The sequence below is a fragment of the Orcinus orca genome, chromosome 7, assembly GCF_937001465.1.
Source record: "Orcinus orca chromosome 7, mOrcOrc1.1, whole genome shotgun sequence".
NCBI lineage: Eukaryota > Metazoa > Chordata > Mammalia > Artiodactyla > Delphinidae > Orcinus > Orcinus orca.
Window position 1 is genome coordinate 118971969 of NC_064565.1, and position 19100 is coordinate 118991068.

Consider the following 19100-nt stretch of genomic DNA (forward strand, 5'->3'; position numbering starts at 1 on the left):
ATAGAGAAAAAAATACATACATATACTCCTATGTATAAATATATTTGACACTTGAACAACACGGGATTGAACTGTGCAAACCACTTATGGTGGATTTTTTCATAGTAAGTACCACGGTACCACGCCATCCGTGATGGGTTGAATTCCCGGACGGGGAATTGCAGACACGGAGGAGCCAGCTGTGGATGCAGGGAGCTGACTATAAACTACACGTGGATTGTCGACTGCGGACAGGCTCGGCACCCCTGACCCCCTTGCGGTTTGAGGGTCAACTGTATGTAATACTTATGAATGAGAAAACTTTACATACAGTATTGATGTATACATGGAGACTTCTTTAGACAAAAAAAAAAAAAAAAAAAAAACCAACAACAACAAGAAGAAAGAAAAAAATAAGGGGAAAAAGAGTACTCTTTCTCTTCAAATGCCCGGTGGCATGTACAAGATCTGATTACATCTATGGCAGCTCATGCAAAAACAGTGCACCCCCATGTGTACAGGAATGTAAATTCAAACAATAATTTCTCCCGAGACTGCTGACAAGAATGAAATAGACTGAATTCACCTAGTGCAGGTGCCAATGAAGGAAAGTATCTATGTTCATAAACTACGATTAAGAAAAGTTGAGGCAGAGTTTCTGGAGCAATTTGAGAGTAACCTTAGAAGTTTTACATGCACATGCCCACCAAGCCAGCAATTCTACCTCTTGGAATTGATCCAGTGGAGATCTTACAGAAGCGTATGTTCAAAATATATGTATATAATAATTGTTTGATGCTGGTTTGGGGCTGTTATAAATACCGCTGCAGCCATATACCACATAAATATCCATCTTCGAGCTACCAAAAGTAAGTCTGTCTGATGCTCAAACTGCACTAAAACGGGAAAAATAAAACAGAGCCCCAGAGACAGAACGCTTACACTCTGTTAAAACTGACACACACACCCTACCTGTTCAGACACAGGAGAAAGGCATGTCCCCAACTCTGAGTGGGAGGGAGAGTCCACGGTCTACCTCACCCACTTCCACCAGACTGCTGAATTTTGTTTGACACTTTGTATCAAGCAATACAGGAACGATTTAAATCAATAAAGCCTCTTCATACCTAAATACAACCGGAAATCCTGCTCTCGGGAGCTTCAGACAACTCTGATCGGGCCAAGGAGAGGGGTGTGAACGTGCGGGGGGGCCAATCCCCAAGGGAGAGACCACACCAAGCCCCGCCCCTCTCTGCTGAGCCGGACCCACAGCCGCACTGACGGATGCGGTGCCTCAAGGATGCCCTGCACCTGCCCAGGCAGACTCAGGACAACTGACAGCTAAGTGGCCCAAGGCCACACTGCGCTGGACGGTGCGGCGGGACAAGGCAGGGCTCCCAGCTTGGTCGGAGAGAGCACGGTGACTCTGCGACGGGGGAGACGGGGGAGGAGGAGCCCCGAACGCGTGTGTCCGCAACACGCTTCTGAAGCTAAGAGCCATGCAAACGTGGCTCCCGGCCCCATTTGGCCACTTACTAGCCCTGTGACCTGGGGCAAGTCACTTCTTCCCGCCAGGTGGGAGACGTTTAGGGCCTAGTGAGGAGTCAATGCGCATAAGATGCTTAGTGCAGCGCCTAATAAAAAGCCTCGGGCACCAGGAGCGATGCCCCTTGGCCACCACTGATGGGCACCGATCGTGCTTCTTCTCAGAGTCGGACCAGAGGCCCTCCCACCCCCACGGCCCCCAGAAACAGAGCAGCTGGAGACGAAGACCGCAAGTGGACGCGTACCCGTCACCTCCCTGAAGCACCAGAGAAACGGGTGCCGCTCAAGTCGGCATGCAGGTCCCGGCGGAGGCTGGACCCCACGTCTCCGTGAGGCCCTCCTCAGCCTTCCGCCACTGAGACGAAGAGCAGCCTACTGTGCCCTCGGGGCCGTCGTAAACCGACGGCGGTCATGATGGAGGACCCAGTGGGAGACCCAGGACCAGCTGTGAGGGCAGCGCGTCCGCCAAGAGGACCCAGGGCCCCGCTTACCTGGATGGCTTTGGGAGCTCATTGCGAGCAGCGGCTTCTCCTTTAAGGGATTCAAAAGGGCTCAAAACTTCCACATGAACGGGAGCTCCAAAGAGCCCCAGGGTCCCACCGGCACATACAAATCCAGCGACGCGCACGGCTGGTCCACGGCCACGAAAACTCCCCGTCTCGCCGACCACGTAGTGGGCCCAGTAATCCAAAGGAGGGCGGGGTCTCCCCGGGCTCTCAGGAGACGACCTGTCTGGGGAGAGAAAGGGGAGGCTTCGGTTAGGAGGTGAAGGCCCCCCGGACACCACATGGAGCACGGAATCAATCATTCACGCTCCACCCCCGTCTCTACAATCCATGGAACCATCATTTGAAAATTGTACAAACTACTTGGACGTTTTGTTAGTAAATGTATGTAAATACGTGTAACAGCGTATCTGTGCCACAACCTCGACACTGAGGACGGAAAACGTTTTAAACAAGAAATCACTTTAAGCCCACTCCCCACACACACATTTTTTCATTTTCGCTATATCCCCGACTATTCCTATTTTACGTAGCGGCAATCTCAGAGTTTAAGTTTAAATTCAGCTTCCCTCACTTACACCCTAAATCATTCCCCAGGTTTCCATCTTCCTAATAACCATTTCCTCAATTTATTTCCATTTTCTGATCGTAAAAGCAAAACCTGCTCATCACAGGAAGTATTTAAAAGGTGATCGTGATGCCGTGACACAGAGGCAAACACCTGGTAATACTGTGATGCATTTCCTTGCCGTCCTTCTTCGCCTTTCGCCCATACTGGCTACTAGCTCTACAGCTGGACACCCTATTCCCTTTGCTGACACGACAGTCAGGCATTTTCCAATGTCATGAACAACTCCTGGTTAACAGCGCTTTGAAGGCCATTTCCCTCTGCGTCTGTGACGGAGCTGCCTGCCGCCTCCCTGGGAGGACCTGCTCCTCCCCCACTCCAGGTGGCTCTGATGAGCTCTGCCAATCACAGGTCCGTCCCCAGACGGGAGGGTGGCACGTACTGTAAGCCGAGCTCATCAAATCCTCTTCCCAAGACCACCCTCTTCCATAGGTCACAGGCACCTAACAGAGGAGGAGCCCAAAGAAACCAGGGCACGAATTCCCACCGCCAAGCGTCTGCCTCGGTGGGATGGCGTCACCAGTGACTTTTTAAATACTTTGCTGCGATGAGCATGTTTTACTTTACAATCGGAATACGGAGATAAACTGAGGAAATGGTAATTATGAACATCCTCCCACTGACCTGGGCTCAGGGGTCCTCTGAGGCCTATCACCCGCTCCTTTAGTAGTGTAACAAATTCCTGTTCTTGATTAAATTATTCAAGGATTTTCTTTTTCCCCCTATTGCTTATAACCAAAGAACCCTAAACCATTCATCATGTAAAGGATTAAACCCCAATTATACGTTATCTATAACTCTGTGATTAATATCTTTCTGATTACTGTTCTATATCTGTTTATTTCCTTAGGAAACACAGTAACTTATTTATTCATCTCTTAAATGGATAAAGAAGATGTGGCATATATATATATGGAATAGTAGCCATAAAAGGTGAATGAAATAATGCCATTTGCAGCAACGCGGATGGACCTAGAGATGATCCTATTAAGTGAAGTAAGTCAGAAAGACAAATATCATATGATATCATTTATATGTGGAATCTAAACTATGACACGAATGAACTTATCTACAAAACAGAAACAGACGCACAGACATAGAGAACAAGTCGTTGCCAAGCAGGGGAGAGGGGAGGGATGGAGTGGGAGGCTGGGATTAGCAGATGAAAACTATTATATATAGAATGGATAAACAACAAGGTCCTACTGTATAGCACAGGGAACTATATTCAATATTCTGCGATAAACCAGAATGGAAAAGAACATGAAAAAGAATACATATATGTATAACTGAGTCACTTTGCTGTACAGCAGAAATTCATACAACATGGTAAATCAACTACACTTCAATAAAATTTTAGAAAAAATGGAATTTTTACTCATCTCTCAACCAGAAAGAAACACCATTGTCTTGAAAGCAATGCAGATGGTATATTTTGCAAACCCCTGCAAGCCTCGGATGGCTCTGTATCCTTCACACAAAAATCACAACTTGGCTGGGTATAAAAGTCTTGGATCACAAATATTTCTCCCTCAAAATCTTAGCCACTGCCCCACCCTCAGATACAGAAAACGCGGGCCCAGCAAAGCAGCACTTCCTTTCCAGGGAGCCTTTGGGGCTGAGTTCTGAGGCTTTCTTCTGTCTGGATTCTGCCAGGACTTTTTTTTACTTTAATCTTGAAATTCAAAAATGTTGTCAGAAGATGTGTGGTCAGTCTCTTTCCCTTTATTTTGTTCCAAACATGAACCTTTCAATACACACAGGTCTTTTTTTCTGCTCAGGAAAATGCTCTTCAATCACGTTTTGACAATTGTTTTGTTACATTTGTTTTGTCATCTCCAGAGCTTCCCACACCGTCTGGCTGAAACCTCCCCATAGTATCTGGCCTCGCGCAGCACTGGCACATCGTCGTTCACTCTGCATCCCAAGAGCCTTCGCCAGCGTGTTCTCCACAGCACTGCTCCTAGTTTCCATGATATCCGTTTTACTCCTATGGCTTTTCATACAGATTTTAACTAAACCTTAAGCTCTTTGTTTCAAACGTTTCCCTTTACAGCTCATTCCATTATCTTTTCCTCTCAGCTGATTCCCTCCTCATGACCTTCTGTTCTGTTTGTCTTCCTAGTCAAAGTCTTTTCAAAATTTCTTTTTTCTGATTCTGACTATAAATTGTTTTCAGAGGTATATCTGTCTTCTGCCTTTCAGGATAGCTCCCTTTCCCCCACATTCTGGGATACCTTTTAAGACCCCATGGTGGGGATTATTTATTTATCCTCAAATAAGAATAGCTGTAGTCCAGGGACTTCCCAGGTGGTCCAGTGGTTAAGACTGCACTCCCAATGCAGGGGGTCCAGGTATGATCCCTGGTCAGGGAACTAGATCCCACATGCCACAACTAAAAAAAGATTCTGCATGCCACAACTAAAGATTCCGCAGGCCGCAACCGAAGACCCTGCGTGCCGCAACTAAAAGACCTCACACACAGCAACGAAGATCCCATGTGCTGCAACTAAGACCCAGCACAGCCAAATAAATAAATATTAAAAAAAAAAAAAAAAAAAGAATAGCTGTGGTCCAGACCTGAGTTTTGCCCAAAGACTCTGTCCTCTGCTCCTACCCGCTCCTCTGTCTACTGCAATAGTGGCTAAAACGCTTCTCAGAGCCACCCCCTCTGCAGCTGACGTGCACAGCCCCGAACCAAACGGCTAGTGTCCAGCAGGCTCTCACCTAGTGCGAGGCTGCCAGACTGAGACGGCTCTCTTCCCAGATGCAGACTGAACAGAACACAGAAGCTTCTGCTATAATACAATATATACGCTCTGGAAGAACCTCACACTCCAAAAACCTGCATACTAAAAATACCTGGGCTTATGAAAAAAAAATAAGGTTGGAGCAGACTATTCAAAACTGCAATTTAATAACCAGGGTACTACAAAAATCAACACTAACTCTAATGTTTAAAGTACCATAGTTTAAAAAAAGACATGTAAAATTCCTAATAAATAAAAAGTCCTTATAAAAGCTGGCAACGTTTTGATGAGAGAGGTTAAAAGGAAGAATTGAAGCTTCTGAGTTATGGAATCGGGGACAGAACATACAAAGATGGAGAAAACCGTGCAGTGAACATTTCTGAGAAGGCGCAGTCTGCCGAGACAAGCAAGAGGCAGAGCTGAGGTGGCGGGAGGAGAGTGCACACGACACAGGGCATCCCTCCAGGGTCCCACGTCCAGCCTGCGGGTGTCCTTAACAGTCAAACCCTGTTCCTTGATGGTAAGAAGCATCAGTGAAGCAGGAAGAATCCAGTGTGACCCAGCTCAACCTCTGCACTACACTGACACCTCTCCCCCATGTACCAGTAGGACATGAGCTACTTCAAGTCATAAGAACATGCCTTGGGACTTCCCTGGCAGTCCAGCAGTTAAGACTTCACCTTCCAATGCAGGGGGTGTGGGTTCGATCCTTGGTAGGGGAGCTAAGATCCCACATGCTTCACAGCCAAAAAACGAAAACGTAAAACAAAAGCAACACTGTAACAAATTCAACAAAGACTTTAAAAATGGTCCATATCAAAAAAAAAAAAATCTTTAAAAAAAGAACATGCCTTGTTACAGGGCGGGATGTATATGAAAGAACCTACACAACCCCAGTGGGCTCATTTCCTACGGCTTAATATGTATAGACAAAGGACCACAGACTGAGCGGTTTAAAAACCACAGAAGTGTATTGTTCACAGTCTGGAGGCAAGAAAGTTTCAGAGTCTGAAACCCAGGTGTCAGCGAGGCCGTCCCCGAAAGCCGCGGGGAAATCCCTCCCGGCCTCCTCCAGCCTCCGGCAGTTGTGGCATCTTGGGTGCCCTTGCGCTGGCAGCTGCAGGGCTCCAACCCTGCTTTCTCCCGTGGGTCTGCCTCCACGCGGCCGTCTTCTTAGAAGGACACAGTCACAGCGGGTTAGGGGCTCAACCGACTTCAGTGCGACTTCATCTTAACGAGTTACATCTGCAAAGACCCCATTCCCAAATGAGTTCACACTCTGAGGTACTGGGGGTCAGGATTTCAATACAACTTTTGGGTGGGGGCGACACAATCCAACACCTAACGCCCAGTACGCACTGCACCCAGGCCTCTTCCCTGACAGGTCCCCTACCCGCCTCACCAGCGCTGTGTGAGCCCGGATGGTTCCAGAGAGAAATGTGCCTCCGTCACTTCACAATCCTCTGCATCATAACCAGACCGCATTCCACATAGGCCAGCTCCCTCAGGATGCTCTCAACACCGTGAGACGGAGAGGCATGGGGTCTGGAAAGCAGCCCCCTGCAGCATAGGGACGGACGCCCAGTGTCCTGGCTGGGTCAGAGGGTGACTCTGTAAGTCCCAGGGGAGACAGTGGGGCAGGGGATTTCCCTCTCGGCTCTCAGCTGAACCTCCAGCTGCATCATTTAGCCCAGTTCCTCTGACCTCAGCCACACCAGGTCTATCAGGAGACGCTGCACCCTGGTCTCTGAGAGGAGCCATAAACTTCCGGTCAGTTGTTGGCTGGCAGTCCAGCTCACAGCTGAGAGCGCTGGCATGAGAGCCAAGGCCACCAGCATCCTGGGCTCCAGGTGTGAATCTCAGGTCACATTATAATACAAACATGACCTTGAGCAAGCAGCCGGACCGCTCTCTGCCCCACCTCCTAACCTATGGGAATGGGGATGAGATGGGAAACAGCACTGTGACCATCACAGGAGTGTCGTAAGGACTAAATGCGTTAGCACAGGAGAAGCACCGTGACAGGGCTGGCACACAGTTAACATCCAAATACTAGCTATTGATCCGATCATTATTTATCTTAAACCAAAAGCTTCTAATAAAGTTTTGACAATTTCCCTGGGGACGATCAGAATTCTGCTTCTAGTCAAAATAGAATAATACAGTCCAGATTTACTCTCCTACACAAAGCAGCTCCAACAGACAAAACACATGCAACTGTGGCTTCCAGACACTGGACATCAGGCATGTGACCCTTGAGGAGACACAAACATGATGAGCTGCCCTGTCGTCCCAGCTGACTGCTCGGAGACAGTTTCCAGGTACCAGCGCAGGGAGGACACAGAAAACATGTGAAGAAATAATGGCTTAAATTTCCCAAATTTGGTGAAACTATAAACCCATAGACCCAAGAGTGCAACCAACTCCAAGCACAAACACATAATGAAGATCACGCCTGGACAGAACATAATCAAGTTACTTAAAACCAGTTTTAAGATAATGTCTCAAAAGCAGTTGGGAAGGAAAAGTCACATCACGGACAGAAAAACAAAAATAGGAACAACAGCGGATTTCTCAGTGCAAAGAATGCAAAAGCCAGAAGACACTGGAGCAGCACCTTTCAAAGGGACACACACACACAAATGGTGCACCACGCGAAAAACACATCTTTCGAAAACAAAGGTGAAATAGAGACGTTTTCCGGTATTCAGAAGCGAAAATATTCATCACCAGCAGACCTACACTAAAAGAAATCTCAAAGGCAAAAGGAAAATCGTACCAGATGGAAACACAGATCTACACAGAGGAGTGAAGAGCTTCAGAAATGGGAACCATACAGGTAAATAGAAAAGATTCTTCTCTGATGCTGAATCTCTTTTAAAGAGAACTGTTTAATGCAAAAGTAATAACATATTACAAAGTTTCTATCATATGTACTGAGAAAACATATGTCAAAAATAACACAAAGGGGCTTCCCTGGTGGTGCAGTGGTTGAGAGTCCGCCTGCCGATGTAGGGGACGCGGGTTCGTGCCCCGGTCCGGGAAGATCCCACATGCCGCGGGGCGGCTGGGCCCGTGAGCCATGGCCGCTGAGCCTGCGCGTCCGGAGCCTGTGCTCCACAACGGGAGAGGCCACAACAGTGAGAGGCCCGCATACCGCTAAAAAAATAAATAAACAAATAAAAATAACACAAAGACTGGGAGGGGACGAACAGAAGTATACTGTAGTATGTTCTTACATTAGACATGCAGTAGTTTAACCTTGAAGATAAGACTGTGATAAGCTGAAGATGTAGACTACAAATCCTAAAGTCCCACTTAAAAAGGAAATGATTATAATTAACAAGCCAATAAGGAAAATTAATACAATCATAAAAATACTCAATCCAAATGAAGGCAGAAGAAGAGAAAAACAGAACACAAAAGTGACAAGTAGAAAACAAAAAGCAAGATGGTAGCTTTAAACCAAACAATATCAATGACCAGATCAAATGGTCTGAACGCCCCAATTAAAGAGGTTGTCAGGTTGGATGAAAAAGCACAGACCCTGCTTCCAGAGTATAAAGAGAAATTACGTGAGGTAGGACTAAAAATGGTTTAGAGAGAAGAGGTCATGCGTTTTATTTAAAATACATCTTCCCCAAGCATCACGGACCCAAACATACGCTGCCTACAAGGAACGTGTTTTAAGTAGTGAAAGATGGAAAAAGACATACCATGAAAATACTAATCAAAAGAAAGCTATAACGTTCACATGAATATCAGACACAGTAAATGTTAAGGAAAGAATATCACCAGGGATAAAGAAGGTCATTTCATAACGATCAAGGGGTCAATTCATTAAAAGGACATAACATTCCTAAACACGTATGCACCTGATAACAGAGCTTCATACATGAAGCAGAAACTAGTAAAAGTGTAAGGAGAAATGGACAAATCTGTAGGTGGAAGTTTCAACACCCTGCTCTTAATAGTGGTTAGAACAGGGAGACAGAAAATTAGCAAGAGCAGAGAAGACACGAACAACACCATCACCCACCCTGACCAAGATGAGGTTTATAGACACTTCATGAACAACGGCAGAATACATATTCTTCACATTCTTTTTAAATCCACACAGAATAGTTACCAAGACAGACCATCTTTTGGTCTCAATAAATTTTAAAAGACTCAAGTCAAGATATACAAAGTATGTTTTCTGACTTGAAATTAGAAATCAGTAACAGAAAGATATCTGGAAAACCAGATATCTGGAAACTAAATAATACACTTCATGGGTCAAAGAAGAAATTAAAACAGAAATTATGAAGTATTTTGAAATGAATGAAAATGAAGCACAACATGTTTGTAGTGCTGAGAGGGAAGTTTATAGCACTGAATGCCTGTATGAGAGAAGAAGGTCCTAAGTCAATGACCTCAGGTTTTACTGTTAGAAACTAGAAAAAGGATAAACCAGACCCAAAATAGCAGAAAAAAGACAATAACAAAGAGCAGAAATCAATGAAATAGAAAAATCAATGAAACTAAACGCTGATTCTTTGAGATAGTAAAATTGATAAACCTCTAGCTAAACTGCTCAGGAAAAACAGAGAAAGAAGACACAAATTAACAACATCCAGAATGAGAGGGGATTAACGGTAGACCATACAGATAGGAAATGAATGACAAGGAAATATGATGAACAACTTTATGCCAAGAAATCTGACAATTTAGATGAAATAAACAAATGTCCTAAAAGACCCAAACTATCAAAGTGGACTCAAGAAGAGAGAGCCCAGGCTCGCTGCACTGGGCTTCTCTGCAGCTCTGGGACCCACCGGGGGAATCCGGTCTACAACTCTCACTGTCATGGTTATCGCCCAATGGTGATGTCTAACTTCCCTCCTTTCTTCTGCATGTGTTAATTAGAACTCCACTGCAAGGATGAGCTATCACTTGTCCATCTCGCTGGTTAATCATTTATTTATATCAGTATGAATTTACGGATTTTCATTTTATTCTGTGCATGACAATCCAACACCACCATTACTTATTTTGTCATCCAAGCTTCGGCCACTAGAAGCGCCTATGTTTTTCTGACAAGCCCCCACCCCATCTTTTATTTTTTTTAGCACTTCCTTACTTTCTACTTCCACAAGGTGTCCCTGTCACAAGCTTGGAATCAGCCACTCCTCCTGGGAGCCCTGGTTCCCGTTTTTGGAGAACTGTGTGTAGACACTAAGATCTGGGTGCCGGAGGTGCTTGTTACTGGTGGGTGTCACTGCTGTAGGACCCTCCCTGCACACAGTACATTTGACACTAACACACACATTTATATTTTAGTGCGTATCTATTAGTTTATATTTTTTTTTAATCATAAGTTTACACTGACACCTCAGTGATTCCAGTGATTTCAACCCAACATCACAGGTGGATTTTAGTCTCCCCCTTTCCTGATTTTCAACTTATTTCTCCAGCAGTGAGAAACCTGGTTCTTACGAGCTACAGTCTGTTTGCTTACTTGCTGTACTCTAGTATACATTCTAGTATAAAGTACTTTCACAACTGTTGACCCCCACACGACAATTCACGTCCGGTTCTTGCCTCCAGCCTCACAGTACGTGGTCAGGACGCAGGTTCCCACAGTGACCCGGGCAGCTCTTCCCTTCCGAGCCCCTTCAGTGCGGTGGCTTATGTATTTATTATGTGATAGAACTCGACTCATTTGTCAGTATTTGTATTTCATTTCGGTTTCCCCCACATCCTTGTTGGTTTTAACTGCTTATTTTTTGGATATGCGAAGAGTAAGAAATACAAATTTTTAAGAAAAAAAAATGTTCACATTGATATTTGCGATTACATTAAGATTTTACAGGGTTTTAATGTAAATTTCTCTTGCTTAAAGAAAAAAAAGCTTTTGTATTATGGAAATTTCAAATTATACGAAGTAAACACTATAGTATGAGCCCACAGCACCCAGCTTCAACGATTACTGGCACCCTACCAGGCTGGCTTCACCTGTATCTCCTTCTACACACATTGACATGTCCAAAGTGTTACTGTGCAATATAAATGGGTAGACCTGTGTAACCCATTTTTCCTCCTCTGACTTTTCCTTTGATATGATCTAGTCAGAATGCAGTCTGTTATAAACAGTGGCCTTTGCGTAATATCATGTCCTCTATTTTGGGGGAAGCAGAAGCCCCTGAAGGTTTCTGAGCAGTACAGAGAGTTGGGGCAGGGTCCGGGGCAAGCCAAGGTGACAGCACCAACCCAGATATGGCCTCCCTCCCCAGAGCCTGGGCTCAGGCCCCTGAGGAGGGTGTGATGAGAACACTCCCTCCACTTGGTCCCTTCCCAGCCTCTGGGCTCCTCTGTGGCCATCGGTGGCCTCTGCCAGCCCAGCTACGTCATCCCATGGCTGCATCTGGTGATGGCCGTCTCAGAGCCAGGTCGTGCCTGGGCCCCCAGCCCCCTGGGAGAAAGGCAGTGGGAGCCGGGCTTGGAGAAAAAGACCGGGGAGAGTCTGGAACAGCAGACCTGGAACTAGGAGGCTGAAGAACCAGTTCTAGAACCCGACAGGCACAACCTCAATGCCTGGTCTGTGAACGCTTCTCTCTAGAATACAGAGCGAGGTAAGAACTCGGGCTCTAGAACACAGGCATGTTAGGAGGAAGGCGTATCCACCAGTGGTTCAAGTTCACAAGCAACAGAAGTGGCCCCTGGATGAACTAGGTAAACAGAGACCTCCCAGAAGGATCTAGAGAGCTGGGCATTGGGGGGGGGGGAGCTGGAGGCAGGACTTAACAGACGGCGGACAGTCGCTGCAGGAACACTGCCTGAGACTCATTTTCCAAGGGGCCCATGTCGGCCGGGCCGTGAGTCACACCTCTTGGCAGGGCCGGGGCTGGACACCTTGACGGGCAGCGCCCCCAAAGGGAACCCAGTGGGAAAGGGGTCATTCCCCAGAGGCAGGCTAGGGGCTGTGACAGGACAGGAGGACACTGGACTGGGCAGGCAAGGCCGCAGGGGAGCTGGGGGCTGGGCCCAGCACTGTGCTGAGCGGGGCTGAAGCAGGGCCCCGACAGCCAGGACTATGGGGCCTCCCCAGCTGCCCGACTTCCCTTTCCTGATGAACATTAACGTCTGTCTCCCGTGCTCGGGGGAAGCGCCAGGGGAACCGGTGGGCACACGTGTCCCTGAACAGCACCGCGTCCGGCATGGGAGGCCTGGGCCCCATCAGCCCAGCATCCCCCTGGCGAGCTGCACGCCCTTGGACCAGTCTTTCGTCCTCCCTGGGCTGCTTCTCCCTGTAAGACTCCAGGCTGGAGTAAACCAGCGCTCACTGGGGTGTTTTCAGCTGCACTCACAGGAGAAGCTTTATGAAGAAAGGCTCAGCGGCCAAAGGCCACAGCGAAAGCAGGACCCAGCGCTGCCTCCGGCCCTTTGCACACACGTGGACTGCGGCCCCAGGGCCGGGCACCAAGCAGCCATCAACTCCCCAGCCGTCGCCCCTCTGCAGCCCTGTGCCCGTGTGTCTGTGGGCTCACTCCCCCACTTTTCTCCTCTGTATCTCCCCAGAGGGGCGTTCCCTGACAGCACTGCCCCGCTGCTGCCGTCACCCTGCTCTTTCCCTTCCAAGCCCCTTTCTTCCTTTGATATCGTATGAGATGCCAACCTGATATCTTTATGTGATCATTTCCTCACCGTCAGTCCCGCTGCCCCAGCGTGGAGCGTAAAGCTCCGTGACCCCTGTGACCCACGGCCCTTCTCGCACCCTAGAGGGCGGCGCACAGCAGGCCCGCAACAGAAACGGGCCAAGCTGAATGAACTTTTGAAACGTTTTCCTGACTCCACCTCAGAAATCACCTCGGAAGGGGCTGAGGTCAAAGTCGAACTGCAAAAGCAACAGCACTCTGCCTTTCGGAGATGAAGGGAAGAAATCAAGGACCACATCTCAGGCGGAAGATTCCAGAAGTGCAAAAGCGCGTGGGGCCTCAGGACACCCACTGCCTCAGAGAGGGCCCGGGGCTGCGACCAGAAAAGCAAAGCAATGGGTAACTCAAGGAGCCCTTTCAACCCTCAGGACACCTCGGTTAAATAAGGACCCATGCAAGTCATGAAGATGCTGGGGCAGAGAAGAAAACGCCAAATTAACTCCTGACAAAGGGAGCAGAAACACCTGGGCCCCACAAGGAGCGCCAAGTCGTTAATATTCAGTCTAAGAGGATAACCGACCATGAAAGCTGCCCGACGTTTCTCCTCGGTCCCCCAGTCCATCAGCGTCTCTTTAGGGGAAGGTCTCTGAACAGCCCCATGGAATATTCACAGTATAAAAATAAACTAGGAATTTAACCTTTTAATAAAATAAAATTCAAGTGTGAAATAGATCTTTTCATCTTGACATAAATGTCTAATGACACTTTACTAACCAGTAGATTATCGCTTTTCTAAGAAAACACACAGACAACACATGGTATTAAGATCTCAAAAATTAGAGGAGTTTAAGGTTTCTGAAACCTTTTCATGAATAACATTTGAAATTTATATCTGTACATCTCTAACTAAAGTATATACTTCTGATAAATATTAGACAAATGTTGAACATATTATGACTGGAAACACAACTGCTTTTAGGATTACATTCGTTCCTGATTTATGACATAAATTAGAAGCCTACACGTGGGACAGTGAACGGTAGCAAGGAATCTGTAATTCTGACTTGCACTTTTAGAAAGACGGGCATGATCATTCCACTAAGTAAACAGTCTCTGACACTAAGCATGCACTTATACAAAGACATCTCTTTATTTTATTTCTGTTCCATACAGAATAAATGAAACTAAACGCATCACTACGGCCTGTGTGTGCTAATATTTCCTTCGCCAAACACTTTGAATCTAGAATTACCTACAGTTATTCCCTCCTGCAGCTGCCCTCGGAAATTTTAGTTGACCTAATTTCAGGGAATAAGCCATAAACTTTCCAAAGAATAAAAGTCTTAGAAACTATAAATCATTAAGAGAACATTCTTTTAAAAATCTTGTTACGAGACCACATAGCAATGTGGGAGCGCAAAGAGGACATGTTTTCTCACTCACCACAATCCTCTGCATCCCGTCACATGGGCAAAGAAGGACCACAGCTCGAAGTCCATATTCCTCCCCACCACGGCCGCAGCCTGCCAGGCTGCTGGGGGAACAGCGAGCTGTTCAAGAGACCAAAAAGAGAACCAAGAGCCACACAGCCTGCAGCACCCCAAAGCGGGATGAAGGACGCGAGTCATCCGCTGAAGACAACAGAGAGCCATTGCCAGAATCACGAATGAGGTCAGGATGTCCCCTCTCACCACATCCATCCAGCACCATACTGGTGATGCTAACCAGGACGACAAGGCAAGAAAAAGAAATGAGAGGAACAAGGATGGGAAAGGAAAAAGATACGCACTGTTCACAGGCGATACACTGTGTACACGGGAAACCCAAATCGATTTACCAATAACTGTCAAAACTCCTAAATGAACTTAACAAGACCACGGGGTACAATGTCGATATACAAAAATCCACTGTATTTCTACATACCGGCAATAAACAAATTGAAAATAAGCTTTAAAAAAGATACCATCTGTAATAATGGCAAATATCCAGGGCTAAATCTACCAAAAAACAGATAAGGACTCTACACATTAAACTATGAAACATTACAAGTAAATTTAAAGATCTAAATAAATGGAGGAATACCCTGTACACGGACTGGAAGACCCAATATGGTTAAATGTCAGTGTTAATGTTAATGTTCCCCAAACTAACTGGTAGTTGATGCAGTCTCAATCAAAATCCCACCAGAAGTTTTTTGAAAATTGACAAGTCAATTTCAAATTTTACATGGAAGTACAAAGGTCCTAGAATAGCAATCTCGAGGAGAAACAGGCCTGGACAACTTCCACTACTAAATATCAAGATTTATTATAAACCTATGTAATTAAAACACTGTGTAAGAATACACAGTGAGACCATCACAGACATGGTAATATGATTATAGCAAAGGCTGCACTCCAAATCACAGGGAAACAGGCCAGGTCTTCTCAATAAACAATGCCTGAGTCAACCACAGTCTTTATGGAAACAGAAATGAACCACGACATAGGCAGCACACCATCAAGAAAATTAGTGTGGGGTGGATCAAAGACCTAAATGTTAAAGGAAGGACAAGAAAGCCTCGCCTAAAGGACAAAAAAGATCTGCAGGTAGACAGAGATTTCTTAAATCTATTTCATAATAACAAAATTTTAAGGCACTGACCATAGAGGAAAGAAAAATGACACATTATACTGCATCAAAATTAGGAACTTCAGTTCATCAAAAGACCCAGCAGAAGAGTGAAAAGGCAGCCCAGAGAGCAGAAGATAATCTGCCCAACACATCCAAGAAAGGTCCGGAATCCAAAATGAATAATTCTCACAAATCGTTAAGAAAAAGGCAGACAGCCCAAATGAAAAAATGGGCAAAAGCTATGAACAGGTACTTTCACAGAAGAGGATTCCAAACGGTCAATCACCATATGAAGAGGAGCTCAGCACCCGTATTAACAGGGAAATGCAAACTAAAGCCTCAGCGGGATCCCACAAATGGCTAAAGTGCAAAAGCAAAGCAGGACCCAGCGCTGACAAGGAGGGGAACCACCGGACCTCGACTCTGCCGTGAGAGCGTGCGGGAGACAACGACCTCGGGAAGGTGATACCTGAAGAGCCACGCTGGGCACACCGCTTCCCAGAGCCATTCACAGGATGACACAGCAGCATCGTCCGCAGGCGCCGGAAGCTGGAAACCTGCCACACGTCCATCAGCAGTAGAATAAATAAACTGTGAATCGTAGCACAGTCATACCAGAGAACATGGTCTAGCAACAAGAATAAACAAAGCACACCTAAAAGCAGAAACACAGACGAGAGATAGTGCTGGGTGGGCCAGAGCAGACAGACGCTCAGGAGTATGATGTACTGGGCGACTCCACGGTGTGAAATTTGAAACCAGGTCAAACTAACCTGTGCTGTTAGAAGCTGAGACAGGTTACCCTTGGGCGTGGAAGGAGGAACCAGAGGGCGTAAAGTAATGTTCTGTTTCCTGATCCAAGTAAAAAACCAGTGAAAGGGCGGAAATTCACCCACCTGAATGCTTCCGGCTGGAAGACAGACAGAATCAACCACTCAAAGATCACCTCGCATCAAAGAAAGATTCAAAATAATACCCATGTGGTTGATCCATTCCACCGGCACTATTCCACTTTACCTTGCTGGGCAATGGAGGAACATTTTATAGCTCTTGCTACTATATTCTCACAATCAGCACGTACACGGGAAATATTTGCCAAATTACTTCCTCTTAAAACAACAAAACCTCACAGACACAGCGCAGAACGCGTGATTCCAAGTCCGCGATGCAGACAGAGGGCGGGCAATTCAAACCAAGGGGCTACGTGGAAGACCCAGGAGGCTCTAAGTCAGGCTAGCAGACGGAAAAATGTATATGAAATCATTTTAATTCAAATATTTTTCAATTAAGTAGTTAGTTTAATTTGAATTAAGATCAATTTAAATAAATTTTAATGAAAAAACAAACTGTTGACTATGATTTTTCTGAGTCCATTTTATATAGTAAGCTTTTCAAATAAGCGTTGTTTTGTTCACCAGACACCCTTCATAAACTACGGGCTGTAAGGTCTAGCAATTATGTTTTGTAAGAGTGCCATTTTATGACTGACAGTCGCATAGCAGAAGACAAGATGTTTTCCCCATAATCTGTTGGGACAGATTTATTATATTTTAGTTTCGAAACAGGCTCTATACTTGAACGTAATAAAACTCCATTTCTGTGTGTTCTAACAGGAATTTCCCTAAATCTGAGAGCAGGCTCCGCTGAGCGAGGGCTAGGATTCTACCGGCCCCGACCCCCTCCACCCATTCTGGAGGGGCCAGAAAGTCAGACCTTGAGGGGAGAAAGGGGACGGGCACTGGGTCATCGGGGCCCTTGCGCGCGCACACAGGAACAACTGTCCATCAGCAGCGTCACAGCATCGATCCTCTCCACCGAGAAAACAACTTCCCAGCTGTCTAGATCCTTCTTCCACATGGCTATGTCCGTTCATTGACAAACAGCCACATAAATAAACTCTTCAGATTAAGGGTCCAAATGGATAAAGCGTCCAGATAAAACAACACTTGTTTCCTTAGCTGCTAAATAAAATAAGTTTAGAGGAGAAGATTCCAGCAGGCAGGCAGGCAGGGGACCTGGAGATCTGACTTTTAAGTGCAAAACTCAGGCAGGGCGGGGACAGGCGGGCAGGCGGGTGGAGGGCGGGTGCTATGATCCCAGTACCTCCCAGGGCATTCTGCATCAGGATGGTGAGCTGAGCTCCTGGGTGCTCCCTGCCTTGTCTCATTAAATGGGGGTCAAGGGAGAAAACCAGTATAAACCCAAGACAGTGAAGAATCCATTGGGGTGAGGAGGCACTGGCCGTCAGATTTCGACAAAGTTCCACTAAGGCCTGAAGACAGATGCAAGCCGGTGGGATCGAGCAGGAATCCAAGAGTCCAGCCCTGCCCCCAGCTCCCCTCGCTCCTTTAGGAAGCGATTCTTCATCCTTGTCCTTCAATTTACAAAGTGCGAGGATGCAGCAGAGATGTCCAAGGGCCGTCTGTCTCCCCGGCCACTGCTCCCACGGATGGATGAGCCCGCAAAGCCCCGGGCAGCCTCCCCTGTCTTCACCAGAAGAGAATCACCCCACGCGTCACTCTGCAACCTAAGGGCCAGCAGCCGGGCTACGTCTTCTTTCTACGTTACTTACACACAAATGCACACAGCATTCTGTTTACATAAATGGATGGTAAACGCACCGCTTTATTTTTAGAGCAATTGTCTTTTTCTTGCTTTTTTTCTCCTCTCTCTGCCATCAACCACAACAGGTAATCTTTGTGTGGGTACAGCCCATACTTTTCTCCATTTTCGCTCACCCATACCCCCACACACAGATACACAAAGACACACCCACATACCCCCCCACACACACACACACCCAGGTGGTCACTCTCTGCCTTACAAAAATGAGATTTTATCATAGAGATTTCTCAGTATCTCACTTTTTTCCTCTTTCAACAATACTTCTAGGAATAGTCCATCGTGTGGCTGCACAAAGTTTAGCCAACCTCGGCCCCAGTGGGCACAGACTTACTTCCAAATCTTTCCCTGCCGGGGAGCCTCAGTACAAACATCCTTACGTGCTTGTGCTTGCACTCCCGAGGAGCACAGTCCCGGGAGTGGAAGCCGAGTCTGCGGCCCTGTGCATTTCCCATTTCAGAAAATGTCAGCGGGATGATTTCCAAAGACGTGCCACTGTTCACACCTGCCCCAGCCCTGTGTCTGAAGGTGCGGCTTTCCACTGCCCCTCCAGCAACAGATGTCATGTCTCTGCTTTCTGCCGCTCTGGGTAAAAAGCGAAATCCCTTTCCACTTGTATTTGCGTCTCCCCATGATGAAAGTAGGGAGTTTGAGCATCTCTTCGTTTTGGTTTGTTCTCTGCGCTGCCCAGTCTGTGTTCTGTTTCTAAACTTGCCCTCCTCTCCAGTTTCTAAGAGGCCTCTGGATAACAGAAACTTATTCTTTACCTGTCAAATGTTACACACATTTTCCCAAAACGCTCCTTGACCCCTGGACTCTG

The 19100-nt window shown here is 46.6% G+C and overlaps 1 protein-coding gene across 3 annotated transcripts in view; it reads right to left on the reverse strand.

Moving 5' to 3' along the window:
• Positions 1–19100, reverse strand: part of HDAC4 (histone deacetylase 4) — a 287137-nt gene that overhangs the window by 241502 nt on the left and 26535 nt on the right. For 2 of the 3 annotated variants that reach the window (XM_049711989.1, XM_049711987.1), the window contains exon 2: positions 2016–2256. In XM_049711989.1, coding sequence (XP_049567946.1) covers positions 2016–2037 — 22 coding nt within the window. In that variant the 5' untranslated portion in view covers positions 2038–2256. The remainder of the gene's footprint in view (positions 1–2015; positions 2257–19100) is intronic. The other variant, XM_049711988.1, reaches the window with a different exon arrangement.